The 17,900-nt window shown below is 36.8% G+C and overlaps 6 protein-coding genes across 6 annotated transcripts; 3 read left to right on the top strand and 3 right to left on the bottom strand.

Annotated features, from left to right (window-relative positions):
- Window positions 1-1,424: 1,424 nt before the first annotated feature.
- Window positions 1,425-3,438, bottom strand: LOC106321028 (cannabidiolic acid synthase-like 1). Its single transcript, XM_013759352.1, has one exon. It carries the CDS (start codon window positions 3,231-3,233, stop codon window positions 1,629-1,631), a length of 1,605 nt encoding a protein of 534 aa, XP_013614806.1. The 5' UTR covers window positions 3,234-3,438; the 3' UTR covers window positions 1,425-1,628.
- Window positions 3,439-4,782: 1,344 nt separating this feature from the next.
- On the bottom strand, window positions 4,783-6,382 carry LOC106321024 (reticuline oxidase-like protein). The gene has a single exon (XM_013759347.1). The coding sequence runs from the start codon at window positions 6,361-6,363 to the stop codon at window positions 4,783-4,785; it is 1,581 nt and encodes a 526-aa protein (XP_013614801.1). The 5' UTR covers window positions 6,364-6,382.
- A 1,394-nt stretch (window positions 6,383-7,776) lies between these two features.
- On the bottom strand, window positions 7,777-9,401 carry LOC106321026 (reticuline oxidase-like protein). The gene has a single exon (XM_013759350.1). The coding sequence runs from the start codon at window positions 9,358-9,360 to the stop codon at window positions 7,777-7,779; it is 1,584 nt and encodes a 527-aa protein (XP_013614804.1). The 5' UTR covers window positions 9,361-9,401.
- A 3,516-nt stretch (window positions 9,402-12,917) lies between these two features.
- On the top strand, window positions 12,918-14,649 carry LOC106321025 (probable LRR receptor-like serine/threonine-protein kinase At5g65240). Its single transcript, XM_013759348.1, has 2 exons — window positions 12,918-14,174; window positions 14,252-14,649. The coding sequence occupies exons 1-2, from the start codon at window positions 12,923-12,925 to the stop codon at window positions 14,545-14,547; spliced, it is 1,548 nt and encodes a 515-aa protein (XP_013614802.1). The 5' UTR covers window positions 12,918-12,922; the 3' UTR covers window positions 14,548-14,649.
- A 720-nt stretch (window positions 14,650-15,369) lies between these two features.
- On the top strand, window positions 15,370-16,189 carry LOC106321023 (calcium-binding protein CML42). The gene has a single exon (XM_013759346.1). The coding sequence runs from the start codon at window positions 15,500-15,502 to the stop codon at window positions 16,073-16,075; it is 576 nt and encodes a 191-aa protein (XP_013614800.1). The 5' UTR covers window positions 15,370-15,499; the 3' UTR covers window positions 16,076-16,189.
- Window positions 16,190-16,408: 219 nt separating this feature from the next.
- LOC106321027 lies at window positions 16,409-17,347 on the top strand. The gene is made up of 4 exons (XM_013759351.1): window positions 16,409-16,565; window positions 16,759-16,953; window positions 17,034-17,171; window positions 17,283-17,347. The coding sequence occupies exons 2-4, from the start codon at window positions 16,759-16,761 to the stop codon at window positions 17,334-17,336; spliced, it is 387 nt and encodes a 128-aa protein (XP_013614805.1). The 5' UTR covers window positions 16,409-16,565; the 3' UTR covers window positions 17,337-17,347.
- The last annotated feature ends 553 nt before the right edge of the window (window positions 17,348-17,900 follow it).

Raw genomic sequence — 17,900 nt, 5'->3', positions numbered from 1 at the left:
AATAATAAACAGAATATGAGGCGGCTCGGCCGACCAATAAATAATAAACAGAATATAAGACGGCTCAGCCGACCAATTAATAATAAACAGAATATGAGGCGGCTCGGCCGACCAATAAATAATAAACAGAATATAAGACGGCTCAGCCGACCAATTAATAATAAACAGAATATGAGGCGGCTCGGCCGACCAATAAATAATAAACAGAATATAAGACGGCTCAGCCGACCAATTAATAATAAACAGAATATGAGGCGGCTCGGCCGACCAATAAATAATAAACAGAATATAAGACGGCTCAGCCGACCAATTAATAATAAACAGAATATGAGGCGGCTCGGCCGACCAATAAATAATAAACAGAATATAAGACGGCTCAGCCGACCAATTAATAATAAACAGAATATGAGGCGGCTCGGCCGACCAATAAATAATAAACAGGATATAAGGCGGCTTGGCCGACCATTAAATTAATTAAATTACTAATAAATAATATAGGCGGTATTCCGGCCATTATAACATGATATAAATAATAGTAGAGACGGTATACCGACTATTATAACAGGGTATAAATGATACAAATAAATTTTACCGAATCGCAGAGTGATCGTGCTGATAACGTGTTATGAAAATAACTGGAATTTTATTGTATCGCGAGAATTTAAATAAGGGCAAAATTTATACCCGTAGAATTTATAACACTGATAGAAAGATTATTACAGAGGGAAGAGAAGAGTGAATGATGATTTCAAATGATCGAAATCGATCATATATATAGAAAAAAAATTTATGTGTAAATAGTGCAGCGGGCCCCACATCTTTTATATTTTCAACGAAAACGGCTCCTCCTCCTATTTTTTACTTTCGTAACACTAACCAAATTTTTGAGTTAGATGGAAAACTTTCTTCTTTAAGAAGGGGTAGTCACAGATACAACCCAACGAAGCATTTCATCTAGTCCTCAATTTTTTAATACTATTATATGATATATATTTTTTTGCTATAGTTATTTTAAGGAATATTTTAACCGTGGAAGTTATAGGTCTTTGATCTGTAATCACTTTCCAGTTCGGAGTCGCTCTTTAGAAATTCTGATTTTTATATTTTGATTCTATACTATTTATATGTTTTTTGGTCTAAATATTATTTATATGTTATCAACCTTATCATACGTAAGTGGTAGATAAAAGTTATTTTGCATAGTACTGAATACTGATATAGGTTCGCAGATATACATGGCTTCTTAGCTTCATCACTGGAGATAGTGGATTGGTTTGGTGCAGCAGATTTGTGTGTTTGAAGGTGGATATTTTCTTACTTCTAGAAACCATGAACTATTTATCTTCAGTGAGCTGTTCCGCTATCAACTTTCTAACCTAGCCCTGCCTGTTTGCTACTCTTCAATAAAACTAAGCGGTGATTAATTTATTTCTCTCAATATGAGTTATGGATTCAACTCTACAAGTAAAAGAATAAGATCCAACCACAGATTATTACTAAAATAAATTAAATACATTTCAAACTAAGAACTTATAGTACATACTAACACAAACACTCACAAGCCCTTCACTTCATCACTCTATTTTTCCGACAACAAAATCTCGAACTCGCATAACATTCGAACTCTTTCACATAACTTCAACGGAACTAAAAGGAGGAATGCTCTGTTCATCACAGAAGAAATCAAAAGGATCAACACTCGTCTTAACTCTAACCAATCTCTCGAAATTATTCTTAAAATACTTCACTCCCCAACTCTTCCCTTCCTCGTACTTACTCCTCTTACCCCCAACATAAATCCCCAAATCAAGATCCCTTAGATTTATATAAGCTCCCCTCGGAGAACTCGCCACAAACTCACTCATCTCATCGTAAACTCTCTCCACCCATCTCATATACTTCTCTTTCTCCTCTCCTCCTCCTCTCCAGTAATTCAAGTACTGGATCTCGTACATGTTCCCTTCACGGTGAGGAAACGGCGTCTCGTACTCTCCAATCTCACTCATTCTACCACCGAACGGTGTGAAGATCAGCTGCGCATGCTCTGCTTCAGGCGCTTGCAACCTTCTCCACATGTTTGAAATCGCAGTCTCCGGTATTGGCTCTTGAACGAAGTCTGACTTAGCCTTGAAAGCCAAAGACGCACGTGCGCGTTTTCCAAGATTATCGATCGGTACGTCACCTAACTCAGCGAACCAAACCACAGACTCTATCCAGCTCATCTCTTTACAATCTTTTTCCTCCAAACCGAGTTCAGGAAACTCCCGGTTTACTAACTCCAACAAACTCTTAACCGAACCGAGATACAAACCCGGGAAAGAAGCTCGAACCATGTTCTTGTACCTCTGCAACATAACTCTCACGAACAAGTCATCAGAGACTCTATCGGAGACAAACTGCCAACGGTGGATAATCTTTAAAGCGCTCTGTTCTTCAAACTCCGTGACGTTAAAGACCGTTACCGTCGACGGAACATCGACTAAACCGATCTTCCACGAAAGCACGACGCAGAAGCTCGAGCCACCGCCTCCGCGAATGGCCCAGAAGAAGTCTTCGCCCATCTCTCGCCTCTCAAGAACCCTGCCGCGCGCGTCGACCACACGCGCGTCTATCACGTGATCTGCGGCTAAACCGTGTTTTCTCAGGAGGGTACCGTACCCTCCGCCGCTGAAGTGTCCTCCGACGCCGACGGTGGGGCAAACTCCGGCGGGGAACGTTAAAGTTTTATTCATTTTACCGAGCTCGTAGTATAGTTCACCGATCGTGGCTCCGGTTTGGACCCAAACCGACCGGTTATCGACGTCGACTGTGATGGACCGGAGGTTGGTTAAGTCGAGGATTACGAAGGGCTTGTGGGTGGCGTAAGATAGGCCTTCGTAGTCGTGTCCTCCGCTTCGGGTTCTGATGTGGATACCGAACCGGCGTGCGCATTTAACCGCTGATTGAACATGTGAAGGCTGAACCGGAGTTAGGATTAAAACCGGTTTAGGTGTACCGGGTGAGGAGAATCTCGGGTTTTGTATAGTTAAAGATAGGACGGAGGAGAAGGAAGAGTCGTTGGGTGTGTGTATGACTTTTGAGACGATGTTGGAGTCGTTTAACCGGAGAGATAGACATTGGAGAAAACCGGTGTGGTTGGATTGGTTAGCTGAAACCGAATGAGAAAGTGATAGAAGTAAGAAGATGGTAGTGAAAAAGAGTAGTATAGTGCTAAAGAAGGTTTGGAGTTTCATTGTTTATTTTTCTGCGACAATGGATGAGTTTTGAGTAGAATGACTAAAAAGTGTGAAGTAGGTTTTAGTAGGCAGAATAGCCGAATATTTACTATTTCAAAAGTGTTGAAGGAAAAGTGAAACTGAAAATAAATAAAAACTTGGTAGTGAGATGTATGAAAAATGTGGATAGATAAGAATCACACGTATTGATCCAATAAAATATAGGTGGATGTGATGATTGAATGGCGTTTGTCATGCACACTCGTAAGAAGCTGAATCATTGAACGGGACTGTTTTGGATTTATGTGAAAATATTGGTTTGTTTTGTACTGAGGCTATTGAGGTAAATTGTCAAGTTCATCTGGTTAGTAGTTAGGTATGTGATGTAAAAAATAAAAAATAAAAAAAAATAAAAATAAAAATTTATATCGACTATGCGTAAACATAACCAACATAGGCCAATGGAAAGAGGGTTTACGTTTAAAACAAAACGGGCGGGTATATTTTCTGTTTTATATCTTTTTAGGTTTTTTCAATTGGTAATTTAAATATAGGTCTAATGGCATAAAGCATAATAAATAATATTCAAAATAGTGATAAAGATAAAAGAAATAATAGTTGGACCATACTTTTATCAATGGGTCACACTGCTATTTTAATAGAATAGATACAAAAAATGCATAAACTACGTACGTTTTAAACAAGTTAAAAAAAAAAGTCAATATGGTTTTGACTCAAGTTTAGAGGTTTTCATTTGTTGTCAGTTTTGATTTGTGGCGATTATGTGGGACGTCAGCAATAAATTGTAAATTTGTAATGTCACCATGCATTTACTATCTTATTGAATAATTAAAGCAATTATTTTTCTAACATTTTTTTCACACGAGAACGAGATTTATCCGAACATATGGTGTGAAAGTATATTTCTTTTCTTATATTCTTAATATTAGTGTAGTGCCAAGACGACATTTGATAAACAGAAATAAAATATGAGTGATGTTCGTGGACCATATGATATAATGAACCTTAGCTATAGTCCGTTTCTAGTTTCTAGCTTTCTAATATTTTTATGAAGGAATCGTAATTGGATTTGGATATAGACGGGAACTAGGGTGGGTTCGTTATTAATGACTACTGATAGAAATTGGTGTTTGTGCAGTAATAACAACGTGAAAATTAATTACACGCGGCTGATGCTGGGGTCACAAAATATAGTGATGTTGATGGCTGACCAAACATATTAGTATGGGCCTAAAACGAAACTAAAGTCTAAAACCAAGCGTCATCAATTATTCACCAATCACCATGATAAACCAAAAGAATGTAACTTTGACTTAATCTTGTGCACTTAGGATTGCGGTTATGACTTTTGTAATTACTAATACGAGTTAATCTTTTCTTATATAGCCAGTTAGACATAATATAACGAATGTAGTAGTTAATTTGAACTGCCACTCGTGAATCTGCTTTCCTGTAAATCTCTTATCCCAATTTGCGAGGATTATGCTATATTGCTATATGTTTATGACATGAGCTTGCTTAACAAATTATTTGGTTAATAATAATATTACATTGCATGAAGAGGAGGAATACTCTGCTCATGCCTAAAGAAATTATCAGGATCATACTTAGCTTTAACATTCATCAATCTGTTCAAGTTCCCCACGAAATATTTAGATCCATATATCTTACCTTCTGCAACATTTGTCACACCACTAGGATTGCTTCCAACATCAATGTCTCTATAATTCAAAAACGCCTCTCTCGGGTTGCTTGACACGTACGTCTCAGCCACACCATAGAGTTCTTTCATCAAAGCTAGGTTAGCTTTTGTGGCGTTTGCGTCTATCCATAACGCAAAGTACTGAATCTTGAACAAGTTTCCTTTCCTGTGAGGAAACGCGGTTGCATTCGCCGCAATCTTGTCCATCACTCCGCCGTAAGGGTTCCATTGCATAAACACATGGTTGTTGAACTTCAACATTGTTTTCCACATCTTCTCCATACCTTCTTTAGGGATTGGTTTCTTGACGTAATCTGATTTGCTTTTGAAGAACGCTCCTGGTGGAGTAGATGGCCTTTTCAGTAGAACACTTGTCGATGTCCCGACCGGGTAGTCCGCCCAAAACGTCGTCGTATTAAGCCAGCTCATTTCGTAGCAATCTTCACCTTTTAGCCCTAGTTCAGGTAAGTTCTTGTTTATAATCCCCATGAGCTTCTTTGATGAGCCTAAGAACTGAGCGATGAACTTAACCGCAATGGTTTTATTCGCTCCTTTTGTGATTTGAGGCATTGATCTCAAGAAAAGCTCTCTAGGCAACTTGCTAGAGACAAGCTGCCATTTGTACAGAACATCGGTAGCTCCTTGTCCTAACGTTTTGTTAACGTTAAAAACTGTTATAGTCTCTGGGACCGCAACTAGGTTGATGGTCCACGAGAGGATAACGCCGAAGCTGGCGCCACCACCGCCGCAAATCGCCCAAAACAAATCTTCTCCCATGGAGGCACGGTTCAAGATCTTGCCGTTGACATCAACTAACTGAGCATCGACCACATGATCCACCGAGACTCCGTATTTTCTCATCAGGTTTCCGTACCCTCCGCCGCTGATGTGTCCTCCTGCTCCTAGAGTAGGGCAAACGCCAGCCGGAAACGCGAGCGTTTTACTCGCTTCAGAGATTTTTGTGTAGAGCTCTCCCAGTGTCGCACCGGCTTGAACCCAAGCTTTCTTGCCGGACACGTCAATGGTAATAGACCTTAGATTGTTCATATCGAGAACGGCAAACGGCAGGGAAGAGGTGTACGAAAGGCCTTCGTAGTCGTGACCGCCGCTTCGGATACGGATCTGGACTCGGTTGGACTTAGCGCAGACCACGGTTGCTTGAACATGGGATTCATGTTTTGCGGCAACGATGGCTATTAGCTTTCTGTCGTTAGGGTTTGAGTACCTTTTGTTTTTCGTGTAGGACACGTAAGACGAGGCGAAGGTTGAGTTTTGGGGAGTAAAGATGGCTTCTGTCATCGGATTCTTTGGATCGCTCCGATCACGAAGGCATTGTAGGAAGTTTCCTATATTTGGTTTCTGTATTACTGCCTGTGATGAAACTGAAACAAGCAGAGCAAGAAACATAACGAAAACTACTTTCATGTTTTGCTCGACTGATGAACTCGAAGTCTAAATAACTTGTTTTATGTATTTATTGGCATTGCGATTTATATATGAAAAAAACTCTGCAGAGAAAATTAATTCGAGAGTCTATTTTTGGTCAAATGGGTTTTACTTTTAATTGTAAAGCTAAGAAATCTGGAAACTGAATTAATGAAGGAATTAAATACAAGAGATTAGTGAAAACGTAAAGTGAGGTGAAACTTCAGTAGTGTATATTCAAGAAAGAAAGAGACAGTTTGATGAAAAGTTATGATTTATTAAGTGAAGTGAAACTTCATTAGTATATTCAAGAAACATACCTTTTGTTTGATGAAAATCTGTTATAATTTAATTTTAGTGATTAAATTTTTAAGATTCGCAAATCTACAATATTATCTTCTCTTTTTCTTTTTGAACTTTCTAATTGATTTTTACCAAAAAAACTTTCTACAGTAGAACCTCTATAAATTAATACTCGATAAATTAATAATCTATATAAATTAATAAATTTTGCCGGTACCAACTTGGGCCGGTGTAAAATATGACACAAATCGATAAAATAATAAGATAATAATATTTTTAAAACTTTCATGTAAATATATAGTCCCATTAAAATCATAAATTAATAATCTATCTATATATAATTTTATATATGTACAAAATAAACATTATATTATTCATTTTATATTCACAGTGAAAATATCTTTATTTTTCTTAACATTTTAATATATTTTGATAATAGTTAGTAAAATTATATCGAAAACCATTTAACAATCATATAAAACATAAAAATATACACCAAATAAGATAAGAAAACAATATGAAAGTCAAATTTCTAAAATTTGAATAATGTACATACGATAAAATCAAATATTTTCATATTTTATATATAAACATATTAAAAATAGAAAAAAAATTAAATAAAGAAACTTTTGTAAATTAATATCTCTATGAATTAATAAAATTTCAAAGTCCCAATATAATTTATAGATGTTTTACTGTAATTGATACTATTTACTCCATTTGTGCATATTAGTAGATTTTTTTTTGTTTTTACATATATTAAGAAAAATGTTAACTTTGATCATAAATGTATATTTTGTGATTATTAATTTTCAGTAATGTTAAATCAATAATACAGTAAATTCAGTTAACTGTGTGCTCTTCTATCTCTTTTTTTGTTAATCTCTCATTGAATTTACTTTTTATTGAGTTGCGTTTGGCTCACTGGAAACTTTCTCAAATGGCTAAAGCGTAAGAAAATTTGCAATATTTAATTTACTTCTTTTGGGTACGTTGAAACGTTACAAAATTTCACTCGTTTGTTACTGTTAATTTTGTAAGTGTTAACAAAACAAAACAACATTTAAGTTTTATCTTTTAATGGTGATTATTAAAAATCACATTAAAAAGTTACATTGCAAGAAGAGGATGAATACTCTGCTCGTACCTGAAGAAATTATCAGGATCACACTTAGCTTTAACATCCATCAATCTCTTCAAGTTCCCCACGAAATACTTCGATCCATAGATCATAGCTTCTTCAACAATTGTCACACCACTAGGATTGCTTCCAACATCCACATCTCTATAATTCAAAAACGCCTCTCTCGGGTTGCTTGACACGTACGGCTCCGCCACACCATAGAGTTCTCTCATCAAACCTAGATTAGCATCCGTAGCGTTTGCGTCGGTCCATAACGCAAAGTACTGAATCTTGAACAAGTTCCCTTTCCGGTGAGGAAACGCCGTGGCATTCGCCGGAATCGTGTCCATCACTCCACCGTAAGGGTTCCATTGCATCCACACATTGTTGAACTTCAACATAGTTTTCCAAATCTTCTCCATGCCTTCTTTAGGGATCGGTTTCTTGACGTAATCCGATTTGCCCTTGTAGAATTGTCCTGGTGGAGCGGATGGTCTATCCAGAAGAATGCTCGTTGGTGCACCAACCGGATAGTTCATCCAAAACATCGTCGTATTAAGCCAACTCATCTCATAGCAATCTTCACGTTTTAGCCCTAGTTCAGGCAAGTTCTTGTTTATAATCTCCATGAGCTTCTTGGCTGAGCCTAAGAACTGAGCGTAGAACTTAACCGCGATGGTTTTATCGCCTTGTTTCGCTCCGATTTTGATATCAGGCATTGCTCTCAAGAAAAGCTCTCTAGGCAACTTGCTAGAGACAAGCTGCCATTTGTACAAAACATCAGTGCCTCCTTGTTCTAATGTTTTGTTGACTTTAAACACTGTTATAGTCTTTGGGATCTCAACTAGGTTGATTGTATATGAGAGAATAACACCAAAGCTTGCACCTCCACCGCCGCGGATCGCCCAAAACAGATCTTCCCCCATGGAAGATCTGTTCAAGATCTTGCCGTTGACATCAACTAACTGAGCATCAACGACATGATCCACCGAGAGACCGTGTTTTCTAATCAGATTCCCATACCCTCCACCGCTGATGTGTCCTCCTGCTCCTACCGTTGGGCAGATACCAGCAGGAAACGCTAGCGTTTCGCTCTTTTCAGCGATTTTTGTGTAGAGCTCTCCCAAGATGGCCCCGGCCTGAACCCAAGCTTTCTTGCTGCGCACGTCAACGGTAATAGATCTGAGATTGTGCATGTCGAGAACGACAAAAGGTATAGATGAGACGTAGGAGAGGCCATCCAAGTCGTGACCACCGCTACGGGTTCGGATCTGGACTCCGTTGGACTTTGCGCAGACCACGGTTGCCTGAACATGAGATTCATGTTTTGCAGCAATGATGGCTATTAGGTTTGTATTGTTAGGGTCTGAGCACCTTTTGTTTTTCGCGTAGGACAGGTAAGATGTCAGGAAGATGGAATTATCAGGGGTATAGATTGCTTCGGTGATCGGATACTCTGGACTTGTCCGAGAACGAAGACATCGGAGGAAGTTATCAGTGTTTGGTTTCGTTACTTTTGCATATGAAACTGAAACAAGAACAAAAAACAGAACACAAAGTACTTCCTTCATTTATTTTTATTTTTGAAGAATGTAAATAAGTGCAGAGAAGAGGAAACATATATATACACAATGTGCACAGAGTAATGCACAAGTAACTGAGCTATATGAATATGTAAACATTCCATACAAGGAAGATTTAAGAAAGTTTCATATTAACTAGTATAATCCGATTAAAAAATAGAAAAGTGAAACTCCAAGACATTGTTGTAGCCAACGGTTTCAGTTTGTAGAAGAAAAATCTGCAGAAGAAAATATTATATTTTTAAATAAGGTTTGTTTTCTGTTCGGTTTCAGTTTGTAGAAGAAAAATCTGCAGAAGAAAATATTATATTTTTAAATAAGGTTTGTTTTCGGTTGCAAAACTTAATTCTTTTCTGTTTTTTAGTAAAACAAACTTAATTTTTTTAAATTCAGAATCAGTTATGGTTGAATTTGTGTGTTGAAAATAATAATAATTCTAGATACAATAGTAACGTTTCTTCCTTTGTCAGTGTTAAATATTTACAAAAGTCTCTCATTAATGTGAACAAAATATCTTCAGTGTAATTTTATTTAAAAACTCACCTTAATAAATTCTCTCATTAATGTAATAAAATATCTTTAGTGTAATTTTATTTAAAACTTTTACTTTCGATGGTGTAGGTTTTTTAGTAATATAATATTAAAATCTCATATATATTAAAAGAGAAGCACTTACTTTCAAAGTTTATTGGCAAGGAATGTTATGTGCTGACGTGGCTTCACGAAAAACTTTTATTTAGTAAAACGCTTACGTGTCACACAGAGAACGTTTCTGACCAAAATTGTTAATTTAATGTGTTCACACTAACATTCATTTAAAAAAAATTTATACCATCTATATTTTTCTCGACGAATACTTTTACGTGATAAACCTTCATCTTCAAGTTCGATTAGTTGATTTATCAATCCTCTCAATATAATCATAGCATCAATAAAGATTCCTTATTCCTCTATACGTTTCTGTTAAAAACGGTAACTCATCTGATCTATCGCCATTAAATCGACAGATCCGTAGAGACGACAAAACGATGAAACTTTAGTATGATGCCAAGTGTTAATGAAAGAACCATTTTCTCCATACCTGCTTTCATGCATTTAGAAGAGCACTCAAGTTCTTGAGAATCGCCTCTCATTGCTGAATGAGGACGTTGAAAATCTATTTCAAGATAAATGTGTCATACTCGGTTTTGTTACTACTCGATGAGGTGATCTCTGTTCCGAGGAGACTGAATCACTGTAAATCGTCTCGGTTTAGTGTATTAGTCTTCTCGAGCAAGCAATATAAGCATGCGAGGATCACCACCTTCGCCGCCATGAGAGCTCTACATTAGATGACCTTGAAGATGAGAAGAAACTTCCAGGAGCGAACCACCTGCAAGTCTCACGTGCTGATCGCATCTGAAACAACCTCTACAATTTAGAGGATCAAATAAAATTTAATTTATTTTATTATGCAACTATGTTTTCTCAATTTAAAAGAGTTGCATCTTTTTTTTATTTCACATAGTTCCTGTTTTGCTTATAATATAATATTGATCACTTTTTTCGATTTTATGTATTAATCCCTTAAGTCTATAACTTGATAGCCAAAATATAAAAAAAAATATTTTCCAAAACTTCTTCTCAAACTTGCAAACACCATATTTTAAATTTTAATATTAGTGAACTCATTATAAAAAAGTTTTTGGCTTCGCCCCTGATAACAATCATTCCTTTAGTTCTATCTAACTATCGCTTAAAGTATACCTTATGTTATACATAATCATAATATATATTTTCAACATTAATATACACATCTTATTACGCGCAAAGCGCGGATTACTATCTAGTTCTATTATATTTTTAGTGCAATCTAGTTATGAAAATACTTATCTAAAACTTCATTTTAAATTTCAGAATCTCTCATTAGTAATTTTAAATAAATTAAATTAAATTTTAGTTAAATATACATTTTTCATTAGTTATGTTTATTTATACATTTTATGGAAATAAAAATTAAACTGTAAGTATATATTTATCTTGGAGTAACATAATAATGCAATACATATTAAAAATATTATCAAAGATTTATATTTCTAAAATGACTTGATATTACTGTATTAAAATTAATTAATATCAACGAAATCATATATAATTTAAATTTTTATATAATAAAACTCAATCGATATATAATCTATTTAATAATTTATAACAAAATTAATTTAACAACAAAAATTAATATATAACTTATTTAAACTATGGTGTATGTAAAAATAAACTGCTTATAAATGACATGTGTTTTATGGATGGACCATGGATGGTTTTCAAATTTTTCTTATTTGAGAGAATGCTGTCACAATTTTTATTTTTGAAGAAATTTGTTTTTCATTATTCTTTGTTGTGAATTTTCCTTTTTTAAGACAATTTTGATTACAATGTAAAAAAAAAAATTTAATTTCAAGATGTGATGATTGTTTTACTAGTTTTTAGATTTTCGTTTTTGGTTTTTGGATTTTGGTTTTTAAATTTTGGTTATTGATTTTGCAGTAGATTTTAATTTTCATCAAAGCATGAATGGTTGTTTTAAATTTTGGTTTTTAGTTTTTGGTTTTTACTTTTAAAATTAATTAACTAAAAATATTATTAATAGTAAAATGTTTGTTTTGAAAAAATAAAATAAAATACTATTATCAAACACACATAAAAGTATTTAATAAATTATTTCTAAAACAAAAACTGCAAATACAAAATGAAACCGCTGTGAATTTTATGTAAATGAAAAAATTGATCTTGAATGCCTTACATATAATTTATGAACATTATTATATTTTTCGTCTTCATCTGAATCAGAGTCTTTAGTTGGTATATTACCAATTGTTAATCATTTTTTAAACATGAGAATGGAAATATAAGTTATTTTTACTAAAAACGGTTAAAAATTCTACAAAATATAAAATGTTTTTTTTTACTATAATAAGTTTTTTTGTAGTTTAGATTTTAAAGTTATAAGAAAGACAAATTATTTTGTTGATTCATAGTAATTTCGAATAGTTACTATTTTATTAATGGTATCTTTTTACTTATTTATGCTATATTAATAAATTAAATATAAAAATTTTAATATTAAAAAAAAAACAAGTTGGACGTTGACAAAAAAAAGTTATGTACACTATTGCTAAAGAAAACCACAAAAACTTGTTTTTTGGTTTTTGGTTTTTGGTTTTTGTTAAGAAATATGTAGTTATTTCAAAATCTGGTTTCCCTGCATTTTAGAAAATTTATTTTGCAAAAATCTTGATTGGTAAAAAGTGGTTTTTAGAAAATCAAAAACCAAAAACTACTGCAAATATTTTTTTTCTAAAAATTTAGTAGCTAACGAATAGTTTTATGGAAAATAAAAAGTTATTGTAAAATATTTTTCAGGTTTCCAAACACACACGATCATCAAAAAAGAAGAACATGGGCTTCCCACTCTGTTTCAAAATAACCGCCAACACCTCAAATACACACACAGAAACTGCTTCTCTGCTTTGTCTCCTAATAACTTTCTTTCCTCTAGAAAACCTCTCCAATGGCGTCTTCTCTCTTCATCATCTTCTTCCTCACTATACTTCCTCTCTCAGTTCTCTCCGCCACAGTAGTCGAAGACCTCGCAAACCTCACTCCCCCTCCCGACTTCACCAACACCATCACCCAAAACTGCATCCGCAACCCACTCCTCCGCTACTGCAACAACACTTCCTCCTCCTCTTCCTCTCCCATGGACATCGTCGAGATCTTCCGCTCCACCATCGTCGCAAGCCACCTCTGCAACGAGTCCAAAAACCCCAACTGCGTCGAGTCTTTCCCCAAGATCAGAATCCACAGCCGCCCCAAAACCGCCGCTCTCTACCTCTCCTTCGACTTCTTCTGGAAGTACTGTCCCTTAACCGTCGTCGAGATCGATCTCGCCAACAACTCTCTCAACAGCGAGTTTCCCACGAACGTCCTCTCTTGCGCTCAGATTCGAACCCTTGACCTGAGCTACAACCAGCTCTCCGGTTTCGTCCCGGTTCAGAACCTCTCCGGTTTAGCGAACCTGACTCATTTAAACCTCTCTTATAACCGTTTCTCCGAGGATAAGATCTCCGACTCCGAGTTCTTCAAACGGTTCAACGCCTCGAGCTTCGTACACTCCGGTGTTCTCCCCGATGCGAAGCGTTACAAGGTGAAGGTTCTGGTCTTGTTGATTGTGTTTCCGATAACGGTGATCCTCCTCTGCTTCTGCCTGGGGTGGATGTGTCTCAAAAGGCCTGATTACTTACCGAGAACGTGTCGGAGAAGCCACAAGTTCACGTCCGCGATGATCGACGCGGCGACGGACGAGTTTTCGGATCAGAAGCTTGTGAGCAAGAGCGGTGGAGTTGATATCTACAGAGGAGCGTTGAGAGATGGTACGGAGGCGAAGATCGAGGTTTATACGGAGAAGGTTTCGAAAGAGAAGAGGCGTGAGTTCGCTGAGGAGTGTGAGGCGGTTTTTAAGCTGAGGCATAAGAACTTGGTGAGAGTTTTGGGTTGGTGTAATGGTAGAAGCTTGAGAGCTTTGGTTACTGAGTGGACTTATGGTGAAAGTCTTGAGACTTGGCTGAACTCTTCGTTGGCTTGTTCGTGGAGAAGGAGGTTAAGAGTTGTTATGGGAGTTGTAGATGGTTTGTTTTATGTATCGGAACATTGGCCTGAGGTTACACTTGGTCTTAGCACAAGCAGTGTTTTGTTGTCGGATAAGGATCAAGAACCGTTGATCTCTCAGTTCAAGATTGGAGATGGAAACAACTCGTCAACAAGTAAGGACTCTTTTTCTCTCTTCTTGAATAATATGAACATTAAAAGCTTAGTGTTTGTGTGTTGGGATTATTTGCAGATATATTCAACTTTGGATTGTTTCTTTTGGAGATGATTACTAATCTAAGACCCGATGAGGCACAAGAAGATTCAGATAGGAAGTATCTTGAGTACATAAGAGTTCATTATCCGGATAATCTAGAGAGGGTGATTGATGAGAAGATGACGATTGAGGAGAGGACGTTCGAAAAAGTCAAGCAAGGGATTACACTTGGACTTATGTGTACTGATAAGCCACCATTGAAGCAGCCGAGCTTGACGCAAATTTATGACTCGGTGGTTTCTTTGTATGAGTCTAGATCAAGGCATCATTGAGATAGTGTTTAGGTTTAGGGTTTGTTGAAGAATTTTAAGCTTTTACTATTTAGTTTTAATTTTTCAGATGTTTAATGGGATTTCTACAGATTTAAAAACAGATTTGGGTGTTACTTTGTTAGTGAAATTGAAAATTTCTATTATGTGAGAATTTTCAGAAAATGAACATTTGGTTGGTAGAGATGAATACATGTAAATGGGCGTTAGTTAGTGGGTTAATGTAATATTGGGCTTTCAATGTTTTGTAGGTTCTTCCGAACCGACCTGGATAGTGCGAACGGATCCAATAACTCGGATGCTTAAGGAAACAACCAACAACCAATGATTGTCATGTAGTTGGCGAATGGAAACGTTCCAATTAAATTTGGTAACTAGTACAACTTGGACGTGGCCTGTCTGTTTCCCATTGAAAAAAGCCGTCGACAGTTACTTATGGAACCATTATATGGTTCTTGTATTCTCAAGTTGAAGCAATTTTAGTTTATAATAATCTACCAAAGTAATGTAATTAATTAGCCACGAAATTAGTCCATCATGTAAGGCCATTAATAATCTCTTCTCTCGTTTAACTCGATTTTTCCGCGGAAAAAGCAAACAAATCTTCGGTAAATTTTGCAGATTTTTTTAGACCGATGAATGTGAACTAAAAACGACGAGTAATCTAAATTACATTTTGTAATGTTTTCTTTCAGGAAGTCAACATCATTTGACGACAAATAACAAAAAGCCGACTTTTGAATTTTCCACCATTAATATTTAATTTATATATCTTTCCCTTATGGGGCGTTTAAAATGATTAGAAAGTTTCGTACATGGCGGGCCAGACATAGTCAATGTCGGCAAAAACGGACTTCTTCTTCCCATTTGTTTCTCTTCTATATTTAGTCCCAACTGATTATAATCTCACAACAAAGAAGAAGAAGAAAAAGTCATATAGTCAAGGAAGAAGAAAATGGATAGCTACGACGATAACAAGAGAGTTAATATACAATCATCATCATCCTTCAGGCTTCGAAGCCCAAGCCTAAACGCACTCCGTCTCCAACGCATCTTCGACTTATTCGACAAAAACGGCGACGGTTTCATCACCGTCGATGAGCTAAGCCAAGCTCTCTCCCGTCTCGGTCTCAACGCCGACCTCTCCGACCTCTTATCCACCGTCGAATCCTACATCCAGCCTGGTAACACCGGTCTCAACTTCGACGACTTCTCCTCCCTCCACAAGACCCTCGACGACTCCTTCTTCGGCGGAGCGGGAGACGACGACGACGACAACGACGACGATCCTTCCTCCGCCGCAGCCGACGAGTCGGATCTCGCGGAGGCGTTTAAGGTGTTCGACGAGAACGGCGACGGGTTTATATCGGCTAGGGAGTTGCAGGCGGTGTTGAAGAAGCTTGGGTTGCCTGAAGGAGGGGAGATGGAGAGAGTGGAGAAGATGATTGTTTCCGTTGACCGGAATAAGGATGGTCGCGTTGACTTTTTCGAGTTCAAGAACATGATGCGCACCGTCGTCATCCCTTCCTGATTTCAATAAAAACAAATTTTATTTTCCAACAAGATTGTTAATTAATTACATTCCTCAACTGAATTTTCTATGTAATGATCTGATTGAAAGTATAAATTTTATAAGTCTGTATCATTTGGATTTTAGTTTATTAATAGATTGTTTTTTAGAACTTTTAGAACATCCGCATCAGCGGTTTATGGGGGATCATGGGCTCGGGATCTTAGGCCCGATCAATTAAAAGAAAATGTAAAATGGATATATATCGCTGAACCGGGCCTTAGTTATGAACCCGTAAGGGGCGAGTTCAAGCCAAGCGTCACGCACAGATTGGCTGGTCGTTTCCGCGTTGACGTTGTGGAAAGACGGGATTTCGCGTTATTCCATTCATTTCTCTCCTCTCTAAAAAAAGCTAGGGTTTCTCATCTCCGCGGCGATCTTCCGTGCGACGGCGAATTCCGTAGGTTTTGTCCATCAAATCGACGATGGTCTCTGTTCTCGACGCTCTAAGGTGAGTATATAGTTGATTAAATATGGATTAGAGTCGATTTGGGGGTTTGTTTCGAATTGCGAATTGTGTGATTCAAAATCGATTTGGGGTTTTTTTTTCTTAGGGTTCTTAATCGATAAGGGAGTTCGATTGAGAGTTCGTTTAATCATATTCCATCATTATTATGTGCTAATACTATCTATTTGTGGCATAGATGGATCCGGCTGAAGAGAAAAGAAATTCAAAGAGGCAAATCGATTACAACAACATGTTAGGGTTCATGGCCGATTCAGAGTACGGGATTCCAAGAAAGTGTCCATGTGGTGGGAGAATCATTGATGAGGTTAGACGGAAGGACGAGTACGACACTCATCCGGGGAAGCGGTTCTTCACCTGCATAAACCACGAGGTTATCTTTTTTCGCTTTGATTATCGTTTATGGGTTTCATCAACTACAAGTCTCTGATATTTTTTAATGTTGTGCCCAAGGCTGATGGGTTCCATTATCGTCAGCCTTGGGTGATAGGTGTGCAGGAGGAGATCGAGAGGTTGACTAAGCGGGTGGTGGAGGCTGAAGACGTCATGAGGGAGATGTCGAAAGTCACTAAACAGATTGAGACACTGGAGGTTAGTGAACTTTCTTTGCTGTTTCATTCCTCTTACATGTTTGATTTTAGTTATGTACTTCTTTAAGCGTGACTAACACTTTATCTTTTATGTTTCCATGTCCATGAACAGGTACAAATCCTCTCTGGGCAGGTGGCTGACCTGGAGAAGGTTTGCTTCGAATGAAAAGCAAAGGTAAGACTCGACATAACTGTAGAGGTTGTTTGCAATTGCCTGTTTGAAAAACTTGATTGCTATATGTCTGTTCGAAATTGTTAATGTATATTTAAAAGTAGAACTAGAAGTAGAATTTAAAAATACGAAGCTAACTTGTTTAACCGTGGAAAAAACCAACTTGAACACACAAACATATTAACATGTAACCAAACCTTAAACTACAACGATAACTAGATGTCTAAGTAGAACTTAAAAGTAGGTATCATTAATTATCTTCTGGTTGTTGGTTGCTGTTATGAATGTTCGATAGTACTTAGCTGTAGTTAATTTTGGTGAGTGATTTGATGTCTAGTTACTGCTTGTAACAATTTGTAATGGCTTTTGTAATGAATGTTTGGTAGGTAGAGTTTGTTTAATTGTTCACAAACTAGTTTATAAACATAGCAAATCTGCCACTCCAAACACAGAAACATATAAACAACAAACCCAACCTAAATCACAATGGAACCTTTCTCCTTTAATCCTTCCGGGTTTGTTAACCTTTTAGCTTCGCAGAGGAGTCTACCAATAGAC

The sequence above is a fragment of the Brassica oleracea genome, unplaced genomic scaffold (assembly GCF_000695525.1).
Source record: "Brassica oleracea var. oleracea cultivar TO1000 unplaced genomic scaffold, BOL UnpScaffold01178, whole genome shotgun sequence".
NCBI lineage: Eukaryota > Viridiplantae > Streptophyta > Magnoliopsida > Brassicales > Brassicaceae > Brassica > Brassica oleracea.
This window is presented reverse-complemented; position numbering and strand designations above follow the sequence as displayed.